Source organism: Prionailurus bengalensis, chromosome C2, assembly GCF_016509475.1.
Source record: "Prionailurus bengalensis isolate Pbe53 chromosome C2, Fcat_Pben_1.1_paternal_pri, whole genome shotgun sequence".
Lineage (NCBI taxonomy): Eukaryota > Metazoa > Chordata > Mammalia > Carnivora > Felidae > Prionailurus > Prionailurus bengalensis.
In genome coordinates, this window is record NC_057350.1 from 143253175 (window position 1) to 143275438 (window position 22264).

Below are 22264 nucleotides of genomic sequence, written 5' to 3' on the forward strand. Positions count from 1 at the left end.
AACTTCTCATAAGCCTGTGGCAATTTAAGGCACTACGGTAAGACCCACGCAGCGGGAATGAGACGCTGTCATCTGCTCTGACACCAAGACAGTTAAACAACTCGATCGGAGGCAAGTGTTTCCGGCACGCCTTCTCACCTCCCTCCGCCCTGCGCTTTCCCCACCACCTCCAGTTCACCCTGGAGCACCCCGCCATCAGGTGCCAAGTCACAAGTGCAAAAGAAACTTACTCTTCTCTGGACAGAGGGGCCTGGCCAAGTCTCCAGGCCCTTGGCCAGCGGGCTCCGACACAGAGTCGGAACCAGGCTCAGGCCCCGCTCCTTCCTGGCCTCGCCGCCCTTCGGGGCCCTGGCGGGGCGCCCCCAAACCTGCGCCAAGCAGGTGCCCCTCACCGCCCGCCCAGGCACCCCGTCCCACCACGCAGCCCCGCACCTGAGGATGTTGTCTGCGTAGGTGAGCAACAGCTTGGAGGCCTCCAGAAAGGTCTCTGGCGTGTTCTGGCACAGCTCGGCCACAGCCGGGGACGCAGAGCCCGAAGAGCTGCCCAACGCGGCTGCCGCCATGCTTGAGCGCCCGCGGCCGTCGCCGCCCCTCGCGCGCCGCGTCCCGCACTGAGCAGGCGCCACAGCGCGCGGCCTCCTCTGCGGCTGGCCAGGAAGGGCGGGGCGCTGGGCCGGGAGGTGGGGGGCGGGGGGCGGGGGCCTCAACCCGGCTGGGTGGGGGCGTTCTGGGAAGGTCGAGGGTTTGGACCTGGAGGGACGGGGGCGTCGTTGCCAGGCCCTGGGGGTCCAATCAGAAACTAGGGGCGGGGTGCTTGGTCGTCCTGGCACGGTGGCTTCGGCGGCGAGGAGGGCCCAGGAAGCGGGTGTTGGCCTGTGCTGGCCGATGGGTCGCAAAATCCCAGGTCCTTCGGCGTCCCAGAGTGGGTTTCGATTGAGCCACGAAGGTGGGTAACCCCCACGTACGTCTAACCACGCCTTTTACCCCCAAACAAAACAATCTTACCGCTTCCTCCTCGTAGACGGCCAGGCATTCCTAAATACGTGTGAATGAAAGACCTCAAGGAAGGAGGAACAAATGTTCCAAACCTAATGGGTGGCTATAAACTCTGCTGGGTTTCTGGTATATAGATTCTTTTTAGAATTAGATGAGTGATTGAAAATCCTTTTTCATAAGTACCAGCTCAAATAGTATGATGTTGCTCTAAAGAAGTTTTTAAACCACAGGTTCAACATAGTGAGTTGTGGGCTCAATTTACCGTGTATATTTACCAGTATAAAACATATATACAACAACGACAAAAAGGAATAGACTAAAATGGGGGGGGGGGGGACAATAAAAAATAGTCATCTCATATAGTGTGGGTAGGTATTGTGAGTTTGTTTTGAAGTTAGATAATGTGATTAATTTCATTTATTCCTTTTAGAAGATAGTCCTAACTTATTTAATCCGTTCTTGGCCTCACCATGGCCTTGAAAGTGTACTTTTACCAACGGCTTCCTTCTTTGCAGACAAACATTTCCAAACCTCAACAAATATTTATCTTGACCTTATGTGTTTAAGGTAAATTATTTGCATAAGTAGCTTCTTTAAATGTTCTTGATGCTTTATCTTCTATTTGCTTTTTACATTTGAAGTTTTCTTTCAGTACTTCTGAGCAAGACCTTGAGTTATGCTGTCTGCTTCAATTACCATTCATCTGCCAGATACATGGGGAAAGTTTTAAATAAATATGTAGGTTTTTGGACCAGCTTCCAGGACTAGTGTGTTTAACTGATAGTATGTTCCTAGCTGCTGTAACTAAAATTTTCAGTGACTTAACACAAGAGAAATTTCTTTCTTGCTCACGGAACAGTTTAGTAAAGCAGGTATCTTTAGTCAATGGGCAGCTTTCCTCCGTGTAATAATTTGGACTCTCAGGCTCCTTCCATCCTGTAGAATAGCAGTCAACAAACATTTTTTGTAAAGGGCCAGACTATAAATGCTTAAGGCTCTGTGGCTTTAGGGTCTCTTAGGATCCCTGTTTCAACTCTACTTCTGTCTTTGTACTTGTAGTTCTATAGACAATACTCTAAAATAAATGGGCATGCCTGTGTTCCCATGAAACTCTGTTTACAAAAACAGCCTGCTGGATTGGGCCTGTAGTTTGCTATTCCTGCCATAGAGCCTCAGAGACTTCTGTATTTAGTTGGTGTTTGGGCAAAAAAGAAGACATACCTGCTTCTTAACCACATGGGCCCCAAAGGATACTAAAACCTTGGTTTGCAAGCATAATTTTTTCCAGAAACATGCTTGGAATCCAAAGCACTTGTATATCAAAGCAAATTTCCCCATATGAAATAATGGAAATTCAGATGATTTGTTCCACAACCCAAAAATAGTCTGTAATGTAATATAAAATAATAAAGACAATAGAAAATATAAAGAAAAATAAACAAATTAATCTGCACTTACCTTTGAAAACCTTCATGGCTTCATGGTGACAGAGACAAGAGATGGGAGGGTTATTGTGTAGGACAACTTTCACTGTCACTAATGAAATCATGCTATCTATTGGCTCAACGGAATCTTTTTCTTTTCATGCAACTTTAACAAGAAATCTTTCCAATGATACTTGCTTTTGCCTCCGTATGAGGATTTCACGGAAATGTGACATTGCATTGTCATTAAACAGATTTATCGCTCACACTGCTACAGCCTTATTTGGGTGGTGCTTTCCTACAGAATTTTGCAGTTTCCTACATTTTACACATCTCCCTAATCTCATTTGAAGTAAGGGATTCCTCTGCCTTTTTCTCCTCCTCCTCTGCAGATAAGATCGCCTCCATAACCTCTTGCTGTTGCTTGCGATACAGATCCATCAGTTGATCGGTGGTCATCATGGTTTGAGACGGAGTGTGGGAGACGATCACCCACAATCCCACAGAGAGAGACAGAACGATTGGCTCAGTTGTAATCATGTGACTTTCAGTGTTATGTAGTACTCCTATTGCATACTTGTAAGACATTGCTCGTTTATAAAGTAAAAATTTGTTAGAGATGTTTCCTCATCTTGTGCAACACTCGCAGAACAAGTTACTCACCATCTAAGGTTTTACTGGTATAGCATTTTCTCTACCATATAATTGAGAAAAGGAAGCCCCATCTAGATAAAAGAGGGAAGGCTGGGAAACTTAGTTCCTAGCTGGACATGTACCCACAACTCTAAAGGATAAAAGGTGCAGGGAGGGGGCCCTGGAGTTATAACTAGCTGTCTCTACCACAAACTATAGTCACCTTAATTTGAGGTGTTTTTTTTTTCACATTTATTTATCCTTATAATAGCATAAGATTATTACATACTATGTAGTACTTTATTTTACTTTTAGGGGCGCCTGGGTGGCGCAGTCGGTTAAGCGTCCGACTTCAGCCAGGTCACGATCTCGCGGTCTGTGAGTTCGAGCCCCGCGTCGGGCTCTGGGCTGATGGCTCGGAGCCTGGAGCCTGTTTCTGATTCTGTGTCTCCCTCTCTCTCTGCCCCTCCCCCGCTCATGCTCTGTTTCTCTCTGTCCCAAAAATAAATAAAAAACGTTGAAAAAAAAAATTAAAAAAAAAAAAAGAAATAGAACACTTTTTGTTTTCAAATAAATTCTTGGGAGGGAAACCAGTATATATAAAACACCAAAGTGGAGATGCTCTAGAATTGAAGCAGGAGAGTGTGGGTGGCAGGAAGGATAGAATGCCATCAATTGAGCCTGCCCTTTGACGGAGATAATGGCCATCAGGCATCTTTGTGGGGAACACACAAACACAGTGTGAAAACCAATGCCATAAAGTTAATACTGTGATAATAATGCAGGGTCTAGAAAATCATGGAAATCATCATTTCAAGGGTAATTCAGTAAGTTATTGTTTATCTTAGATCACCTGAAATTTAAATCCTTCCAAATTACTGTTTACCAATGTTTCTGCTGAAGTTCTTGAGTAACTACAATCTCTCTTGGTTACCACCATTTATGCAACTGTTAAGAGAATTTATTATTAAAAAAAAAAGAGAATTTATTATAAAGGACTTTGACTCATTCTTTTCCCTGTCTGCTTCTTCCACTAAGTCAAGTTGAAAATATTTTGATTTTTCAGCTCCTTTAGAAAAGTTGAAGATAGTAAGCTACTCTTAATTTCTTTATGCTCACCATTGCTTCACACAACTAATGGGTGTTCCAGTATTAAATCAGCATTGAACTTTCTATTCTTTTACTTGGCTTTTGTTTTTTTTCTCCAAATAATTTTTTTCAGTATTCCTGCTTTAAGTACACCATTGTTAAAGTTGACACATGGTGGCACTATTCTTAAATAGAATAGAACAAAGAAATAACCCATTAAATTTCCCCAGGATCAGTTTTGGCATAAAAAAGAAAACATTGACCTCAATAAAGACTATAGCACAGAGAGGGGTTGAAGCCTTTCAAGAATTGGTGTAGTGACTTATTATGGTATGATTGCATTAAGTGATTATCCAACAACTATTTAGTGAGCACCTGTTGGGTACAAAGCAGTCTGAGATGGAGGACATAAGAGACGTTTATTCTAGTAGGAAAGACAAAACTAATGATAATATCTTGCATACAGACAGCCCCCGAGCTGATGAGACAAAAGTTACTGTGAAAAGAAAAAGAAGTCATTTGGTAAAAACACAAAATAGTGTGTGTATACTAACCGATAGAAGGGTATGTGCTTATTGGTTTATTTCATAATTCAGGCAGTCACCAAATATTTATGAAATGGCTACTGAATCCCAGGCACTGTGCTAGGGACTGTGAAGCAGTGAATCAGATGAGCAGGAGCCCTGCTTTCACAGAAGTCCTAATGAGTTCACAGCAGTGGTTAGATCAGCAGCAGCAGCATCACCAGCAAGGAATATGGTACTAGACCCTAGTACAGCTATTGGAATATCGTAAGAATTCCTACCTCTTTCCAAACCAAAGGAAAGGAGATCAGAGGTAGAAATAAAAATGAAATGACTTTTTGGTGGTTTTACTTTTCTATAGGATTTTAATTGATTTGTCTAGATCCAAGATAATCTTGTGATATTACAAAAGAAAAACCAAGCAGCACATTAAAACTGTTTCATAGGAGTTTGGCTTCAAAGAATATATTGTAGGTCTTTTCCCACTGTAATTTAAACATATCATAAAGCAATGAAAAGGGACAGCAAGTTTGCATATTTCTACTAACCAAGTTTTAGTTATTTTATAACCACATGTGTTTGTTTAATCCCTCTGAAATTAACTGTATAGTTAATGAATGAAGGTCATGCTAAGAAGTAACTGAATAGGCCTAGGATCAAGGATGACTCAAGGTCATATTGGGCTTTCCTACACTATTTTAGGCCAAGTACATTGCCAAGCTCATTTAAATCCAGTACTTGACCAAAATTCTTCTCTAGAGCTGGGAAAGAAGGCAGAGCATTCAGAAACAATCATTCGAGAGACACTGTCCAGAAAGAAACAAATATGGCTGGGAGGTTCAAATGCAGATTGTATGTTCAACCTTTTATCTAAAGAAGAAAAAAAGGAGGCGCCTGGGTGGCTCAATTGGTTAAGCATCTGGCTTTTTTTTTTTTTTAATGTTTATTTATTTTTGAGAGACAGAGCACAAGCAGGGGAGTGGCAGAGAAAGAGGGAGACACAGAATCGGAGGCAGTCTCCAGGCTCTGAGCTGTGAGCACGGAGCCTGACACAGGGCTCGAACCCACAACAACTGTGAGATCATGACCTGAGCCAAAGTCAGACGCTTAACGGACTGATCCACCCAGGTGCTCCAATATCTGACTCTTGATATTGGCTCAGGTGGTGATCTCAGAGTCATGAGACTGAGCTTTGAGTTGGGTATTCTGTCTCCCTTTCTCTGCCCCTTCCCTGCTTGAGCATGCTCTCTCCCAAAATAAATAAATAAACTCAAAAAAATAAAAAAGGACATAAACCTCACACCTGGGACAGCATGTGAACAACAGATGGTCATCTAAATAAGTATCTTGCTGATTTCTTGCTTTTTACAATTTCATTTTCTATTTTCATAGATTCACAGCTAGCTCTGAGTAAATGAAGTTATTATATTTTTTAGACACTTAGAAATAAATGTCTATAATCTCTATTCTTGTCTCCATTAAATTAAAAAAATATTTTTATTTTGTATATATATTTTTGAGTAATCTCTACTTAACCCCAACACGGGGCTCAAACTCCCCATCCCAAGATCAAGAATCGCATGCTCCACCAACTCACTGCCAGGCGCCCCTTCTTGTCTCTGTTCGTTGGACATCCATGTGGCATTTTGAGCCCTGCCCCAATGCATACACACACACACACACATACACACACACACACACACACCCCACATATATACATTTTTAAAATGTTTTCTTAAAAAAAATTTTTTTAATGTTTTATTTAAGACAGAGACAGAGCATGAGTGGGGATGGGGCAGAGACGGAGGGAGACACAGAATCTGAAGCAGGCTCCAGGCTCTGAGCTGTCAGCACAGAACCTGATGCAGGGCTCGAACTCACGAACTGTGAGATCATGACCTGAGCCGAAGTCGTTCACTCAACCAACTGAACCACCCAGGCACCCCAAAATGTTTTCTTTTTTATTTATAATATGAAATTTATTGTCAAATTGGTTTCCATACAACACCCAGTGCTCATCCCAACAGGTAATGTTTTCATTTTTTAGAGAGCGCAAGCAGGGCAAGAGCAGGGAGAGGGGGGACAGACCACCTGAAGCAGGCTCTGTGCTGACAGTAGCAAACCTGATGGGCTTGAACTCACAAATCAGGAGATCATGACCTGAGCCAAAGTCAGATCCTCAATTGACTGAGCCCCTCAGGTGACTCATTACATAAAATATAATTATTTTGTGTGTGTATATATATATATATATATACACACACACATACACACACACACACAAATTTAAGTGGATATATGCCATCTTGTAACCTGTCATCTAACATACTTTTAACATCTTTCTATATAGTATTAACTTACAAAATTATCTTAAATGGCTGCATAGCTTTTAGATGTACTGCAAAATAACCCATTTCCTGATGTTGGGCATTTTGGTTAGTTCTACTTTACTATTATAAACAACCTTAGGAGGAACAGTAACAACTTTGAGGCTCCTGTAGTTTAGTTGATTCTTTACAAAGATTTCAGTAGAATATGGCGGTGTCCCTTCTTCCACAGGATGGAACTATCTGGACATCATCTTTACCGACAAAACAAAAGTCCTTTTTTTGATGGGCAAAAGGGCTACTTCATCGCGTTCTGTGCGCGTTCTTGGCTAGCTTACAGTCCGGGAAGTCGAGGGAGGGGAGGTTCCTCCCTAGCAAGTAGAGCGCCGCCACCTCCCACGGTCTGACCTCCGTCAAGGTGACAGAGAAAGAGCAACCGGCAGCCCCCACCCCCCACACGTAGCGCGTGCGTGGGCGCGCGCATGAGCGGACGTGCGAATGCAGAGGGCGGCTGCGCGGCCGGCGCGACGCCTGGTGAAGGTATCAGCGGCGTGCTAGCGTTCTCCTTCCGCCTCTCCGCCGGCAGATCGGGTGGGGGTTGGGTCGGGAAAGGGGAGTCTGATGATCTTCGCCTGACTTCTCTTCCTCTAGCCATGCTTTCTTAGTGTGTGTGGTGGTGCTTGAGAGGCAGGGCGTGGGGGGAGAGGGGGAGAGGGGGCGAGGGAGGGGAGGGAGGAGTTGGCCACGCCCCTCACTTCCCGTCTCCTGATTAAAAACCCTAATTATCTCCACGTTTTGAAATCAGTAAAGTTCACTTACCCGTACCTCAGAGAATAGGCCTTGAAGTGGTTTTTTTTGTGCCACTGATGCCAGAAATACTTAGAATAAGGCCTCGATAATCCTGAAAAAGGCTCCTTCCTTTATGCAGCCCCTAAAGGGCTGGGAATGCCTTTGTAATTTACCTAGTGTAATTCTATTTTGGTGAATTGAGTCATCATTTCACCTCTTCATCTTGGAATGTGAAGGTACTTACAATCAAAAAAGGGAACTCCAAATGGTTCGTTTAATAAGTATAAATTAAAATGATGTTAACGTTATTTTCTCTGTGTTCATTAACAGCTCACACCCAGCACCTGAAAGAACGTTTCTGCTATTGTTTCCTAGGCCTATAAGCTATTTAAACAACAGTGGTTACCTCCTGGGCGTGTTGTGATGTACAGGAATGTGTTTTTGATCATCTGAATCTCAACCATGTTGTCAAATTGCTTGCAAAATTTCTTAAAAATTACAAGCCCTCATCTATATTCAAGATTATGCCAGCAATTAATAGGAAATAAAAGGAGGTTTTTTGGAACTGTGCCAACATCCAGAATTCATAGGCGGGTTGTCATTACAGGCATTGGTTTAGTGACTCCTCTTGGTGTTGGAACGCAGCTGGTATGGGATCGTCTTATCCGGGGAGAGAGTGGAATTGTTTCACTGGTCGGTGAAGAATATAAGAGTATCCCTTGCAGTGTTGCTGCTTTAGTGCCAAGAGGTTGTGCTGACGGTCAGTTCAACGAACAAAACTTTGTATCCAGGTCAGATATCAAGTCCATGTCTTCTCCCACCATTATGGCCATTGGGGCTGCAGAGTTAGCCATGAAAGATTCTGACTGGCATCCTCAATCAGAAGCCGATCGAGTGGCTACTGGCGTTGCAATTGGCATGGGAATGGTTCCTCTTGAAGTTGTTTCTGAAACTGCTTTGATGTTTCAGACAAAAGGTTACAGTAAAGTCAGCCCATTCTTTGTCCCGAAGATTCTGGTCAATATGGCAGCAGGGCAGGTCAGCATTCGATATAAACTCAAGGGCCCCAATCATGCAGTGTCTACAGCCTGTACCACAGGAGCTCATGCCGTGGGAGACTCTTTTAGATTTATAGCCCATGGTGATGCTGATGTGATGGTGGCTGGAGGTGCAGATTCTTGCATTAGCCCTTTATCTCTTGCTGGGTTTTCCAGAGCCCGTGCTCTGAGCACAAACTCTGATCCTAAGCTGGCCTGTCGGCCGTTTCACCCCAAGAGAGATGGTTTTGTAATGGGAGAAGGTGCAGCTGTGATGGTACTGGAGGAACACGATCATGCTGTTCAACGAGGGGCCCGGATCTATGCAGAAGTTTTGGGCTATGGCCTCTCAGGTGATGCCGGTCACATAACTGCACCTGATCCCGAAGGAGAAGGCGCCTTAAGGTAAAGACTTGCTGTTTTATTTAAAATATTTCTTCACATAAGGCATCTTAATTGGAATCTCAAATTAGGGGAAATTGTAGTATCTGCCTCTGGTACACAGTATCTTTGGTGTTTTTCCGTTTTAAAAAGGTTTTGAATTCTTTGCTTCAACACGTTTGAAATATTTGAAAGCTTTTAACCATCCTTAATAAAAATTGGATTTTAGTTAAGGCCAGTAAAGTTTTGAGAAAGGCCATGTGTGTCTTTGCCAACTTTTCATACTTTCAATTGTGCTTAACAACTGTCAGAGTGCTCCCTCCCACAGTCCTCCTCTTTGGCCCTTCATCAGACTCAGACAGTAAAGTCAAACCTTTCTTCTAGTTGTGTCTGGTCTCCGCACCATTTCAACAGGGTTCTACTATTACTAAATCAGGACTTCCTAACTTGTAACTATCCAGGGATATTAAAATGCAGATTCTGATTCTAGGTCTAGGGTGGTGGTTGAGATTCTGCATTTCTAACAATCTCCCATGATGCTGATGCTGATGCTGCTGGTCTGAGGACCACACTTTGAAAAACAAGTTGATATTGCATAAGAGATAATTAAGTTAAAAAAAAATCCGTTAATGTGTTAGCTAATAGGTTAGCCTGCTTAGATCATAATTTTTTTTTATGTTTATTTTTGACAGAGCGTGAGCAGGGAAGGGGCAGAGAGAGAGAGAGAGAGAGAGGAAGGGAGACACAGAATCCAAAGCAGGCTCCAGGCTCTGAGCTGTCAGCACAGAGCCCGATATGGGGCCCAAACTCACAAACTGCGAGATCATGACCTGAGCTGAAGTTGGACGCTTAACCGACTGACCCACTCAGGCGCCCCGATCATATTATGTTTTAACCAGTCAAATTGACCAGGGGTTGGCAAACCTTTTCTGTAAAGGGACAAAGAGTATTTTCAGCTTTGTGGACCATAGGGTCTCTGTCACAATTACTCAATTCTGTCTTCTCTTGTGAAAGCAGCCATAGACAATACATAAATGAATGGGTGTGATCTAGTGAAACTGGAGTTGACCCTTAAACAAGCGGTCACTGACCCCCATGCAGTCAAAAATTTAATGTATAACTTTTGGCTCCTCCAAAACTTAATAGCCTACTGTTGACAAAAAAGCCTTACTGGTAACATAAACAGTCAATGAGCACATATTTTATATACATATTATGTACTGTATTCTCACATGGTAAGCTAGAGACAAGAAAATGTTATTAAGAAAATCATAAAGAAGAGAAAATATTTACAGAATAGTTACTTAAAAAATCCGCAAGTGGACCCACCCATATTATTTAAGGGTCAACTGTATTTGTAAAAGCAGGTATCTGGCTAGAGCCATAGTTTACTGACCCACTGAATTATCCTTTTGAGTTTCAGTAAGTAGTTGCTAGTGCTAGAAATGTCAAACATAGTAGCCAGCTAGATGCAGAAATAGTTGTATTTAGGTGAAAGTTCAAATTACACTCTAAGCTGCCCCTTAAGGAAATATATGCAACCCAGAGATCAGGATCTAAAAAAGAGGGTGTTGACATTCCTGAGATTTTCAAAGGTTCTTCGAGAGAAAAGTTTTATTTTCGTATTTGTTTGTTTGTTTTGGCTTGGCTTTATACTTGCTCACTTACTTAGAATTCTTATAGCCTAAATAGACTTTTGAAAGGTTATTTGTTAAAAATGTTTATTTATTTTGAGAGAGAGAGTGTGAGCGGGGTAGGGGCAGAGAGTGAGAGAGAGAGAGAATCCCAACTAGAGCCTGACGCAGGCCTGTGAGATAATGACCCGAGCTGAAATCGAGTCGGACGCTCAACCGGCTGAGCCCCCCAGGTGCCCCTTGAAAGGTTATCTGAAGCACCAAAGTATTGGTACAGACATTTTTAGATTATTGGGAAATATGCCAAGTTTTACATTTAAATATGAGAAGAAAATTAAAACATGGTTATAAAATTTTTCTCCCTATTTGGAATCACTACACACACAAACACACATCCCACTGATGAAAGATTCCTAGGGTGGCTCAGTAAGTTGGGTGGTTGGGCATCTGCCTTTGGCTCAGGTCATGATCTCACAGTTGGCGAGTATGAGCCCCGCATCGGGCTCTGTGCTGTCAGCGCACAGCCTGCTCTGGTTCATCTGTCCCCTTCTCTCTCCCCGTCTCCTGCTCCTGCTTGCTGTTCCTCTTAAAGAATAAACAAAAAATTAAAAAGAAAGAAAGAAAGAAAGAAAGAAAGAAAGAAAGAAAGAAAGAAAGAAAGAAAGAAAGAAAGAAAAAGAAAGAAAGAAGGAAAGAAAGAAAGAAAGAAAGAAAGAAAGATAGATTGCTAGAAGAAAAACTATTCTAGGCTGAGTCAATGGGGTTTTTCTCCCAGGGAAAGATATCAATCCAAATAAATGGAAATATATTTTATTAGAGGTTTTAAAACCCATAGGCTTGTGTATTTATCTCATGGTGTTGAATTAGTCCAGGGTACTAGGCAGGTGGCATGCTAATGCATATGGTAATCCAAGTTGGGGTTTTGTTATTAGAGCAAAAGATTCTTTTTATCCTGTATATATGTGTATTTCTTTCTCATAGGCCATATAATGACTCGTGTGTTAAAATTAGACTTAGTTCTGATCATTTTTTCCCTATTTTATTAGATGTATGGCTGCAGCTGTAAAAGATGCAAGTGTACAACCTGAAGAGATATCCTATGTCAATGCACATGCTACTTCCACACCATTGGGAGATGCTGCTGAAAACAAAGCTATCAAACATCTTTTCAAAGACCATACCCGTGCCCTTGCGGTTTCTTCAACTAAGGGAGCCACGGGACATCTGTTGGGAGCTGCAGGGGCAGTTGAGGCAGCTTTTACTGCTCTGGCTTGTTATTATCAAAAACTACCACCTACTTTAAACCTGGATTGTACAGAACCAGAATTTGATCTCAATTATGTTCCACTAAAGGCACAAGAATGGAAAGTTGAGAAAAGACGTATTGGACTCACCAATTCCTTTGGTTTTGGTGGTACTAACGCAACACTTTGTATTGCTGCCATGTAGGGCAAATTTTTTTTTTTCTTTTTTAGGGGCAAATCATTTGTAATTAAACATTGATTTTTAAAAATGTTATAAACTATCTTAAGAAATAAAATGTCTATAGAAATGTATCAATATTTATCTCTATATATCTATATAGATATATATATTAATGCCCAGATAACCTTTATCTGTCACCCCTGCCACTACTGATATCTTGGGCAGGATAATTCTTTGTTAGGGGAAGGGGAGGTGTCCTATATATTATCGGATGCTTTGCAGCATCCTTGTCTTGACCCACAAGATTCCAGTAGCACCCTCTTCTCTAGTTGTGACAACCAAAAATGTCTCTAGACCTTGCCAGGTGTTTTCTGGGTGGCAAAATTGTCCCACTGATCTATATTTTCCTCGTACTCTTGGTCAAACAACTCTTTGATATTTCACCTGCTCTTGTCCCTTCCACAAACATTTGGTGAGTAGCTGCTCTGTGCTAGGCAAGGTTGTTGCACTGTACCACCCCAGGCTTACCATTCGCATACAACATAAGGAGAAGGAATGTGCATATAACTGGGAGTTTGCATCATTGAGCAACATTCTTTGAATAAAGCAGTCATCCAACGATGAGCTGTTTACCCCTTCTACCTTTGTTTTTTTTTAACCTTTATTATTGAGAGACAGAGAGACACAGAGTGTGAGCAGGGAAGGGGAAGAGAGAGGGAGACACAGAACCCGAAGCAGGCTCCAGGCTCTGAGCTGTCAGCACAGAGCCCAACGCAGGGCTCAAACTCATGAACCATAGATCATGCTCTGAGCCGAAGTCGGTCGTCCAACCAACTAAGCCACCCAGGTGTCCCCCCCTCTCTTTTCTTTTTTTTTTTTTTTAAAGTTTTTTTTTTAATTTATTTTTGGGACAGAGAGAGACAGCATGAACGGGGGAGGGGCAGAGAGAGAGGGAGACACAGAATCGGAAACAGGCTCCAGGCTCTGAGCCATCAGCCCAGAGCCCGACGCGGGGCTCGAACTCACGGACCGCGAGATCGTGACCTGGCTGAAGTCGGACGCTTAACCGACTGCGCCACCCAGGCGCCCCGTCTTTTCTTCATACTACCTATACAGAGATAAAATTAGTGAAATTTCCCTAAACTCCCAACTCATGAGTTCTCTGAAAGGAGGAGGTAAAATTGGTTTGGTGTTTCTTATTCTTCTTGTACTTATGGTGGCACCTAGTGATTCATGGAGATAAAGGTCCTTGGGAAGTGGGGCAGCTCAGGGCATTAACCAGCTCAATAACTCCCTTTACTGGGGTTTTCCCCCTTCCCTCTCCTCCCTCCCTGATTTTTAATCCTACTCCCAGGAATCACCTCCCAAGCTAACTACCTTGTGTTAGGCTCTGCTTTTGGGGGACTCAAACTAAGACCAGAAATATCTGTTGCAATGGGGGTTTATGTAGCAAAGGGATAGAGTGAATAAGGGGATAAATGGAATGTGTATATTTCTGCAGGAGTGAATAGTGTTCCACACATTTTAACAGGCTGAATATATTGCCTACCCATAGACCTTCGCTATAGCACTTTATCCCCTATGTGCCTAGGGGTGCAGCCCTGTTCATTCAGCTATACTCAGTTTTGTCATTGGCACATATTAATTTATTCAACTGAAATTTGTTGGGTTCTAACTATGGACCTGGTTTTGTACTGGCCACCAATGATAAAGGGATGTGTCAGGGAAGGTTTCCTAAAAGAAGCTGAGCCCATAACGGTGAATAGGTCTCAGCTAGGTTAAGGGGAAGATAGGGAAGGCAGAACAGTATTTCAGCCAGGAGGGATAGTGTGAAAAGGTTAGAAATGTTCGAACATTTGTACTGAACACAAATACGTAATGGCCTCAGATAGGGGGTGGGGGGAGTAGGAGATAAAGCCAGAAAGTCTGGTGGAAGACAGGTCACAAAGAACCTTACAAGTTTTGTTAAGGATATAAAAGTAATGGGAAGTCATTCAAGGTAAGGGTCTGATGGTTTTGTAAGGGGTCAAGCTGAACTACATACATTTCCTAGAATTCTCTCTACTGTATGTTTTTGGTCAGTGCTGGCCATAAGACATTTCTTGTGGGAGATTGGAGTGAGGAAGTGAAGCAGCCTCCTTTTTATAGCAGATACATGTTGTGGCTTTGCTGGCTCACCTTGATGAGAAGGCAGTGGCTGAGCCTTGCAACTGCTTCTCCTTCTGTCGGATCTTCTTTCAGCTTCCTTGACTTCTCGGCCAGGTGTGTGTCTAACTCCATGGTAATGGAGGGCCCCAGCTTTGCCCCATACCACCAAGGTCACAGGCAGCAAGGTCTGAGAGGTTTCAGTTCATTCTTGTGGTTGTGAGTTCTAGCTTGTTATTGAAGGGTTACATCCATTTTCCCTTTCCAACTGGCTGCCCTGTGGGCTTCAGATTCCAGCCACAGAAGATTAACAGGTGAACATCCAGTTCTCATAATTGTGTAAGGTCAAAATTCTATAACAAGTATCTATGTCTGCATACCTACATCTATTTTAGTGGTTCTCTTTCTCTGAGCCCTGACTGATATATGTGAAGAAAAATGGGAGTTACTGGGAGTAACTTAATCACTCTCTTGGAAACATCACTCTGGCTTTAGAGTGAAGAACAGATTGGAGAGAAGCTTGATTCCTAAAAGAAAATCCAGTCAGAAGGGTAGTACAAAACCCAGGTAAGAAAAGATGGTGGCCTGGATGAGGAATCTTATTCCAAGATTATTCCAAAGTTGAGTATCGTGTTTTGTTTTCTTAAATCAACTAAGGCATAATTTATATATAATAAAATGCACCTAGTTTAAGTGTACAGTTAAATAAGCTTTGACAAAGATGTACACACAACTCATGTAACTGCCACAATCGAAATATGGAACATTTCCATGACCACAAAAATTCTCTCATTCCCCTTGGCAGTCAACTCCCCACCCAGCCACATCCCCCCCCCCCCCAGCTCCAGACAATCACTGAAGAGCTTTCTGTTACTATAGAGAAGGTCTGCCTTTTCTAGAATTTTATATATATGGAATCATACAGAGTATACTTTTAGTATCTGGCTTCTTTCACTCAGTGTTTTTGAGCTTTTTCAATGTTATTGAATATATCAATAATTCATTCCATCTATTGCTGACTTTTCAAAATTCTTTAGTCAATATAGATACCCTTCACTTTTCCTGTCCCTAATCCCCACTTAACTTGTTATAACATTTTACTTTATCTCACTATTATTTTTAAATGAATATGTATAGCCTTTTGAACAAAAGACATGTTTTTAAAAATATACTGGAACTGTGAGAGTTTTAAAGCAAAGAATCCTTCCTCTGAAAATCACAAATGTATAAGGATGTAACAAAGGATATATATACAGATATATATACAGATATATATACAGATATATATATGTGTGTGTGTGTGTGTATGTGTGTGTATGTATGTATATATCTATATATATACTCCTATTACTGAGAATACTACAAATGTCTAGAAATTTGAGAATTACTTCCTATGGTCTAGTGCCAAGTGTATATAACTAATTTTACACCCAATTATCCTCTCCCCTCTATCCCACCAGAGTTTTTACAGTTAAAGAAAAAGGTAGAGGAAACTTAAGATAATAAAAATAATAACAGTTAGCTTTTATGTTAATTCAGGTCCCCTGAGAAACAGACACTGAGACAGGATTTTCTGTTCAAGAAATTCATTGGGGGAAAGGCCCATGAAGGACAGAGAAAGAAAGCTGGAGAAAGCAGAGAGTATCTTGCGACTCAGCCAAGAGTTCCCTCCGTAAGGAATGAAAGAGGGGATTGGTAGAAGGGTCTCAGACTGAAGTACCATTCTAAGAAAGCTTTGGCCAGGCTAATGAAGAGTTGCTGATTAAAATTTCTTGTTAAAGGAGTTCCACAATTCTCAGAACAGGCCTTCATTAGTACCTATACCATGCTTGGTGAGTGGCTGGGAGCTGCCTGGGCACAGCAGGAGATCTGAGCTGTACCCTTTAAAAAATGTTTATTGGGGCGCCTGGGTGGCGCAGTCGGTTAAGCGTCCGACTTCAGCCAGGTCACGATCTCGCGGTCCGTGAGTTCGAGGCCCGCGTCGGGCTCTGGGCTGATGGCTCGGAGCCTGGAGCCTGTTTCCGATTCTGTGTCTCCCTCTCTCTCTGCCCCTCCCCCGTTCATGCTCTGTCTCTCTCTGTCCCAAACATAAATAAACGTTGAAAAAAAAATTTAAAAAAATGTTTATTAGTTTATTTTTGAGAGAGAGAGCGTGCATGAGTAGGGGAGGGGCAGAGAAAGAGGGAGAGAGAGAATCTTAAGCACGTTCTGTGCTGTCAGCAGAGCCTGACGAGGGGCTCGATCCCATGAACTGCAAGATCATGACCTGAGCCCAAATCAAGAGTCCGACACCTCACCAGCTGAGCCAACCAGAGGCCCTTGAGCTGTATTTTTAATCATCAGCAATCTCTACTTCTTACACCAAAGAGATCAACTTCTTCAAGTTCAGGGGGAGGCTCCTCCATGGTTCCTGTGGCCTCTCTTTCTGAGGGAAACCTTTGAAGAGGAAGGTTAGTGGGACAAACAGTAGCTCCTAGTGCTGTGGTAGGTTTCAGGTCCTCATCCTCTCCCTAATCCATTATTCATTCCAAATCCCCCCCCCCCCCCCCCCCCCCACACACACATACACACTCAGCTGTTATCTTGGCAGGCCTTGCTGGTTCCCCTGGTGCTGTGACTCAAACTTTCACTCCTGACAGCCTGGGGCCTTGGCAATCATACCACACCTTTTTTTCAGACAGCATTTGCTGTTTGTGTCTAGAACATGGAATGAGGAGGCAAGGAAAGACGGGAAGGTGCCCAAGTACACCTCCTAGATTCGACACATATTCTCCCTGTCTTCATCGTAAAGCAGCACCACCTTCTTCAGCTGATTAGGATCAAATACCACAGCCAGCGTGTTGACTTTCTGGGCCCTGGGCACAATGAGTCCAAAGTGTCCTAGTGGTAAGTACGCTTTGTTGTTCAATGAGACACTTTCTGTGTCTCCTGGTAAGAGTCTGTATACCCTGTAGAGACCAGAATTTTTAGCACTGAGGAGCTCAGAGTTGCAAGGATGGGAGGCACAAAATTCCCCATTGTGCCTGGGTCATTGGGAGTGATGGTAAGTGGGGCTGCTCCCGTTCCCTCTCCACACACAAAGGTTGTGTTCTCTTTGCTGGGGACTGAGCCCCACATAGAAGTATAGAAGTCTTTCATGTAGGAATATACTGCATCCTGGGGATGGCACCACATTCACGATATTGCCTCTGAGTTGCTGATTCAGGTGTGCCTTTAGAGGGCTGTTCCAGCATTCTCTGAGGCTGGCTGCTTCAGGATGGTATAACATGTAATATAACTCAGGGAGCCCATGCCCATGTGACGGGCTGACTCCCATGGTCAATCTCCTGTGCTGTGCAGGAACGCCCTCTGCTTAGTATTGGAGGAGGTCATCACAAGGACAGGTGTGTCACAGAAATAACCAAATTTCCATGTTGATTACATTGTAATGAATCTTATCATATCTTTTTAAGTCTTTTCTCCTTTACAGAATGTTATTGTTTTTACTCTGATGCCTTTGCAAAGGTGTTCATGCAGACAAGGAGATTCAAGGAAAAGACGGACAACTACAGGTTTCTGATAACTAAAGTCATACTACTGAACTGAGTAAGAATTTACAGAACTCTAATGGAAAAACTGATGAGGATGACTGTAATTTTTATGACTTTTTATTGGAAACATTATAGGTTTTTTTTTTAATGTTTTGATTTTCCAGATTTCAGGAAACCTTTTCTGTTTCTTTTTTCTTGAGCTATCAGCAATTTGCCAACATATACCTTTATGAGCAAAGACGAAACATTTATCTTTTCCTCCCTACCTGGTCCCTCCAGAATTTGGAAATCTTAGTGAATATTCTTATTTTCATGTCCACATAGTTACTTGCATAAGTTCAATAAGAATCTGTTCTCTTCGTAACAGGCAAGAACTACAGCAAACCAGTAAGCTCAGAGCAATTTGTCTGGTGATCACTCAGAGCCCTGGCCATTAACCCTTTGTACTGATAGCTGGACAACTCTAGAGGGGGATTAACGTCATGGGTTGAATCTGTGGGAGGCTGAGAGGTAGATGATCATGCATAAGCCCTTGTGAGGTGGGGATATACGGAAAGACACTTGGGTTCAGCCTGAGACATTCCTCACTGTCTTCCGCATCCCAGCTCATAAGGCACTGACACCTCCTGGCAACATGGAGGTTGAGGCCATCACTTTGTACAAGCTCTAGTACTGACCCTTCAGTAGATGCCACTTACTGCCTATCCAGGTGGGATGGCATATTGCCAACGATGCCAAATTGCCCTTGAAATACAGTGATTAACGCAATAACATCTTATATGTGCTAAACAATGCCCAAGGCAACTGCCAAAGGACCCTGGGGCCATTCACTGGAGTTCCCAACCAATGAGGGATTGGCAAGTTGATTATGTTGGCCCCCTCCCTCCAAGTGAGAATCCTAAATATGTCTCAGTTTGTGTAGACACGATGTCTGGACTAACCAAGCTTTCCTCTGTCACTGCACAAACCACACTCCCACCATTAGGGGATTAGAGAAACTGAGTACCAGGTAGATACCTTCATCAAATAAACAGTGATCAGGGGTCACATGTCAAATGCCATGATGTACAAACCTGGGCAAAAGAGCATGACATTGAATGGAGGTTCCACCTTTCCTATAACCTGCAAGCAATAGATAAAATTACTAAAGGGTAAAACTAGCTTGCCTGGGTAGACTAAGGTACTACCCCACGTTTTAATACATTTGAATGACCAACCAGTAGCCCCTGTTGCTCCGTATACCAGACTGGGGACCCTGCGGAGACACCCAACACCTAAAGGTATGGGAATTGTGAGAAACTAGCCCCCTCCCTCCCCAGCTGTCATTGTGGATTTATCTGCTATGCTGCTGAGAACACCAAGCCCCATGATGCCTGGGAAAGGTGTTACCTACTGAATTTCCCACCGGAATGAATGAATAATTACTATGGAATTTCCCACCGGAATGGATGAATAATTACTATGTCCCCCCTGGGTGAGAAGGAACTATATAATCTCCACTGGGATCCACTTGTCCTGCTGCAGGCTGGGCCTTTGGAATGTACTATACCTGGAAAGAAGCATGAACCATTTTAAAAGCGGAGAAGGTAGAGGTTCTGGTCTGGCATGGCGCACCCCCAGTCCATCTCCTCATGTCTGACAGTGCTGCCTCCCCCAGGCAGCATGCATGGTATTACAACCAGGTCAAATTCCTAAAGCTGTCAACCTCACTTTCCTCTAGGCCAGATGGACACACTCTGTTTTCCACTGGTACGATCATTTGGCCATTGTCTTTGTTTCCGCCATTGGCCTGGAGGATGTTATAGCTCACATACAAGGCCTTACTGAATTCATCTAAGAAGTCTTAAATGATGCCAACAAAGCCTGTCCTTATTGAACACTGAATTGTCTCTAATGAGAAAAACTATGGCTTTGAACGTTATTACCGCCTCCCAAGGAGGCACCTATGCTGTTAACCTAACAGAATGCCGTGTTCATAGGTGATGACTCTGCTAATACGTTAAGTAGAGTCACATGGAGATACCAGTGAATGTTCTGAAAAAATCTGACACCGTTCCTAGGTTGGTTAATAAACTGGTGGTTTGTATCATGGCATTCTTGGTGGAAAAAGTCATTCCTTATGTTAGGAATCATTATCTTAATTTGTGTTTTCTCTTGCATGTGCCTGTGTTGTTGCCGTACCTGCCTCCAATTTTGCCAGGTAGCTGTTAAAGGAGTCACCTCCATCTCAGTGAAACTCCTCGCTCACTGCTGAGGGTAATCTGCAGAAGAGCCAGAGTGGGGGTGGGGGCACCTAAAATGGTAAAGGCAGGCCAGGAGAGGTAGGTCATCCAGAGGACACAAACGCCAGTTGACCCTCGGGCTAGATCCCGGGCAATTTAGAAGCTCCTGACTCCCTTCCCTGTCCTTGGAATGTACATTTAACCCTGTGTTTCTGCAAGAGCAACCAGTTTCAAGGACACAGCCCCCGTGGGAGCAATGTGTTGTTGAGACTAGCTGGGCAGTTACACGGCTGAACCTCATTAAGGCCTCTGAATATACTTTAAAGATTCTGGCAGCGGATGTAAAGATCCACTGGTGCAGAGATCCAGTGGAAACAAGCCTCGTAAAATCCCCTTGTTTGTTAAAGCAGCCACACCTACCAATCTGGAGTGGCCAGCCCATTTTCTGAGTCTTTCCTTGCCCTCGGGGTAAGGGGCTACGTCCAGGTATCTCAGGGAAGCAACAAGTTGGTGAAGCAGCCCTCAGACGCGGTGTTGTATGGGGTGCCAGGCGTGCGGATGGGGTGTTCCATAAGCCTGCAGATAGTGGTGCTGGCTGACGCTCTCTGGGCAGGAAAGGCACGCCCACACCTGAAATAGGTATCTATACCTATGAGGATGAAACACAGATACTTCTGAGCTGCGTTGGACATTCAGCGGCAGCAGTGTGGTAGTTCCCCCTCACCCGCAGTGTGGCGTTTCCCACGGTTTCAATCACCCGCCTGCAGCCACCTCTGGAAGCTGGTGATCCTTGCGAAGCATCCTCCGAGGGTAGGTTGGAGCCCCGTGTTACGTCACAAGGCCCGCCTACCACGTTCGCCTTACGTCATCACGTAGGCATTTTGCGTGTCCCGTCACCGCAGGAAGGGTGAGTGAGTACAGCGCCGTGAGGTGTTTTCAGAGAGCACGTTCACGTACCTTTTATTACAGTATATTGTCGTATTGCTCCTTATTATTATTCTTAATCTCTCACTGCGCCTAATTTATAAATTAAGCTCTATTGTCGGTTTGTATGTATAGGAAAATACATAGTATATACAGAGTTAGGGGGCTCATGGGTGGCCCAGCAGGTTAAAGTTCCCTCTCTTGATTTTGGCTTAGGTCATGATCCCAGGGTGGTGGGGTCGAGCCCTTCATCGGGTTCTGCGCCCACAGCGTGGAGCCTGTTTGGGATTCTCTCTCCCTTTCTCTCCTGCTCGCACGCATTTTCTCTCTCTCTCTCTCTCTCTCTCAGTAAATAAACTTAAAAAAAAGAAAGCGTATATAGAATTGGTACTATCCTTGGTTTCAGCCATCCTCTGGGGTCTTGGAATGTATCCCCTTGGATAAGGGGGCGATGCTGTAGCTACACTTAGTAAATGTAGGCAGCAGTAGCTAGATCCATCTTGGTAAGTGGGAGTCCATATTGTTGGGCCCATATGTAGCCTCCATTTCTGCCACTGTGACCGCTTCATTCATGGGTCTTTCATGCAAGTTCTGAGGTGGCCAATGACAAGACCGATCTCAGCTGGCAGAGTCCTTTTGTCTACTTGGTTGTTCAGTTCCTCTACAGTAGTGGATGCTTTCTGGTGGGTTTAAATATGTGATACAAAAGTCTTTAGTCTTCAACTAAGTGTCCGTATGTCCACCTGCCTGACTCTGCCCCAGACAGTCTTTTTTTTAAAAAATTTAAAATATTTATTTATTTTTGACAGAGAGAGAGAGAGAGAGAGAGAGAGAGAGAAAGAATGAGCAGGGGAGAGGCAGGAGAGAGGGGGACACAGAATCTGAAGCAGGCTCCAGGCTCTGAGCTGTCAGCACAGAGCCTGATGTGGGGCTCGAACCCATGAACCGTGAGATCATGACCTGAGCCCAAGTCGGCCACTTAACCGACTGAGCCACCCAGGTGCCCCCCCCCCCCATATTCTTAACTCTTATCTTTCTATCTTATTCTTTCCAGACTCCTGACTAAAGTCAAGACCTTTGTCTACTCTCTAAGAATCTTTGTATGTTCTCACTTCTTGGGCCTCTTTTGTGCAAAAAGTGGATGGCCAGTTGCATTGTTTGCAGCTCTGCCTATTAGAAAGACT

General features: G+C 43.5%; 2 protein-coding genes and 1 long non-coding RNA gene across 9 annotated transcripts in view; 1 reads left to right on the forward strand and 2 right to left on the reverse strand.

Moving 5' to 3' along the window:
• NGLY1 (N-glycanase 1) overlaps positions 1–691 on the reverse strand; it is a 63330-nt gene extending 62639 nt beyond the window's left edge. Inside the window, exon 1 of one of the 4 annotated variants that reach the window (XM_043595543.1) lies at positions 433–691. In XM_043595543.1, coding sequence (XP_043451478.1) covers positions 433–563 — 131 coding nt within the window. In that variant the 5' untranslated portion in view covers positions 564–691. The remainder of the gene's footprint in view (positions 1–432) is intronic. The other 3 variants (XM_043595544.1, XM_043595545.1, XM_043595547.1) reach the window with 3 other exon arrangements.
• Positions 179–12883, forward strand: OXSM (3-oxoacyl-ACP synthase, mitochondrial). 4 transcript variants are annotated; one of them, XM_043595549.1, is made up of 3 exons: positions 179–453; positions 8113–9224; positions 11881–12883. In XM_043595549.1, exons 2-3 carry the CDS (start codon positions 8245–8247, stop codon positions 12281–12283), a joined length of 1383 nt encoding a protein of 460 aa, XP_043451484.1. In that variant the 5' UTR covers positions 179–453; positions 8113–8244; the 3' UTR covers positions 12284–12883. The 4 variants fall into 4 exon arrangements, with proteins under 4 accessions (XP_043451484.1, XP_043451487.1, XP_043451483.1 ...); XM_043595552.1 differs by lacking the exon at positions 179–453 and adding an exon at positions 792–946; XM_043595548.1 differs by lacking the exon at positions 179–453 and adding an exon at positions 6967–7533.
• A 5152-nt stretch (positions 12884–18035) lies between these two features.
• LOC122492066 lies at positions 18036–20956 on the reverse strand. The gene is made up of 2 exons (XR_006299529.1): positions 20577–20956; positions 18036–20227 (listed from the first exon to the last, which is right to left on the reverse strand). It is a non-coding gene; the product is annotated as an uncharacterized LOC122492066 (long non-coding RNA).
• Positions 20957–22264: the final 1308 nt, after the last annotated feature.

What these genes read in the sequence shown, in the direction of transcription:
- OXSM (XM_043595549.1), top strand. Translation starts at nt 8,245, where the DNA reads ATGTTGTCAAATTGCTTGCAAAATTTCTTAAAAATTACAAGCCCTCAT. An exon ending in GAAGGAGAAGGCGCCTTAAG is followed by an intron (nt 9,225 to 11,880) that starts GTAAAGACTTGC and finishes CTATTTTATTAG; the next exon opens with ATGTATGGCTGCAGCTGTAA.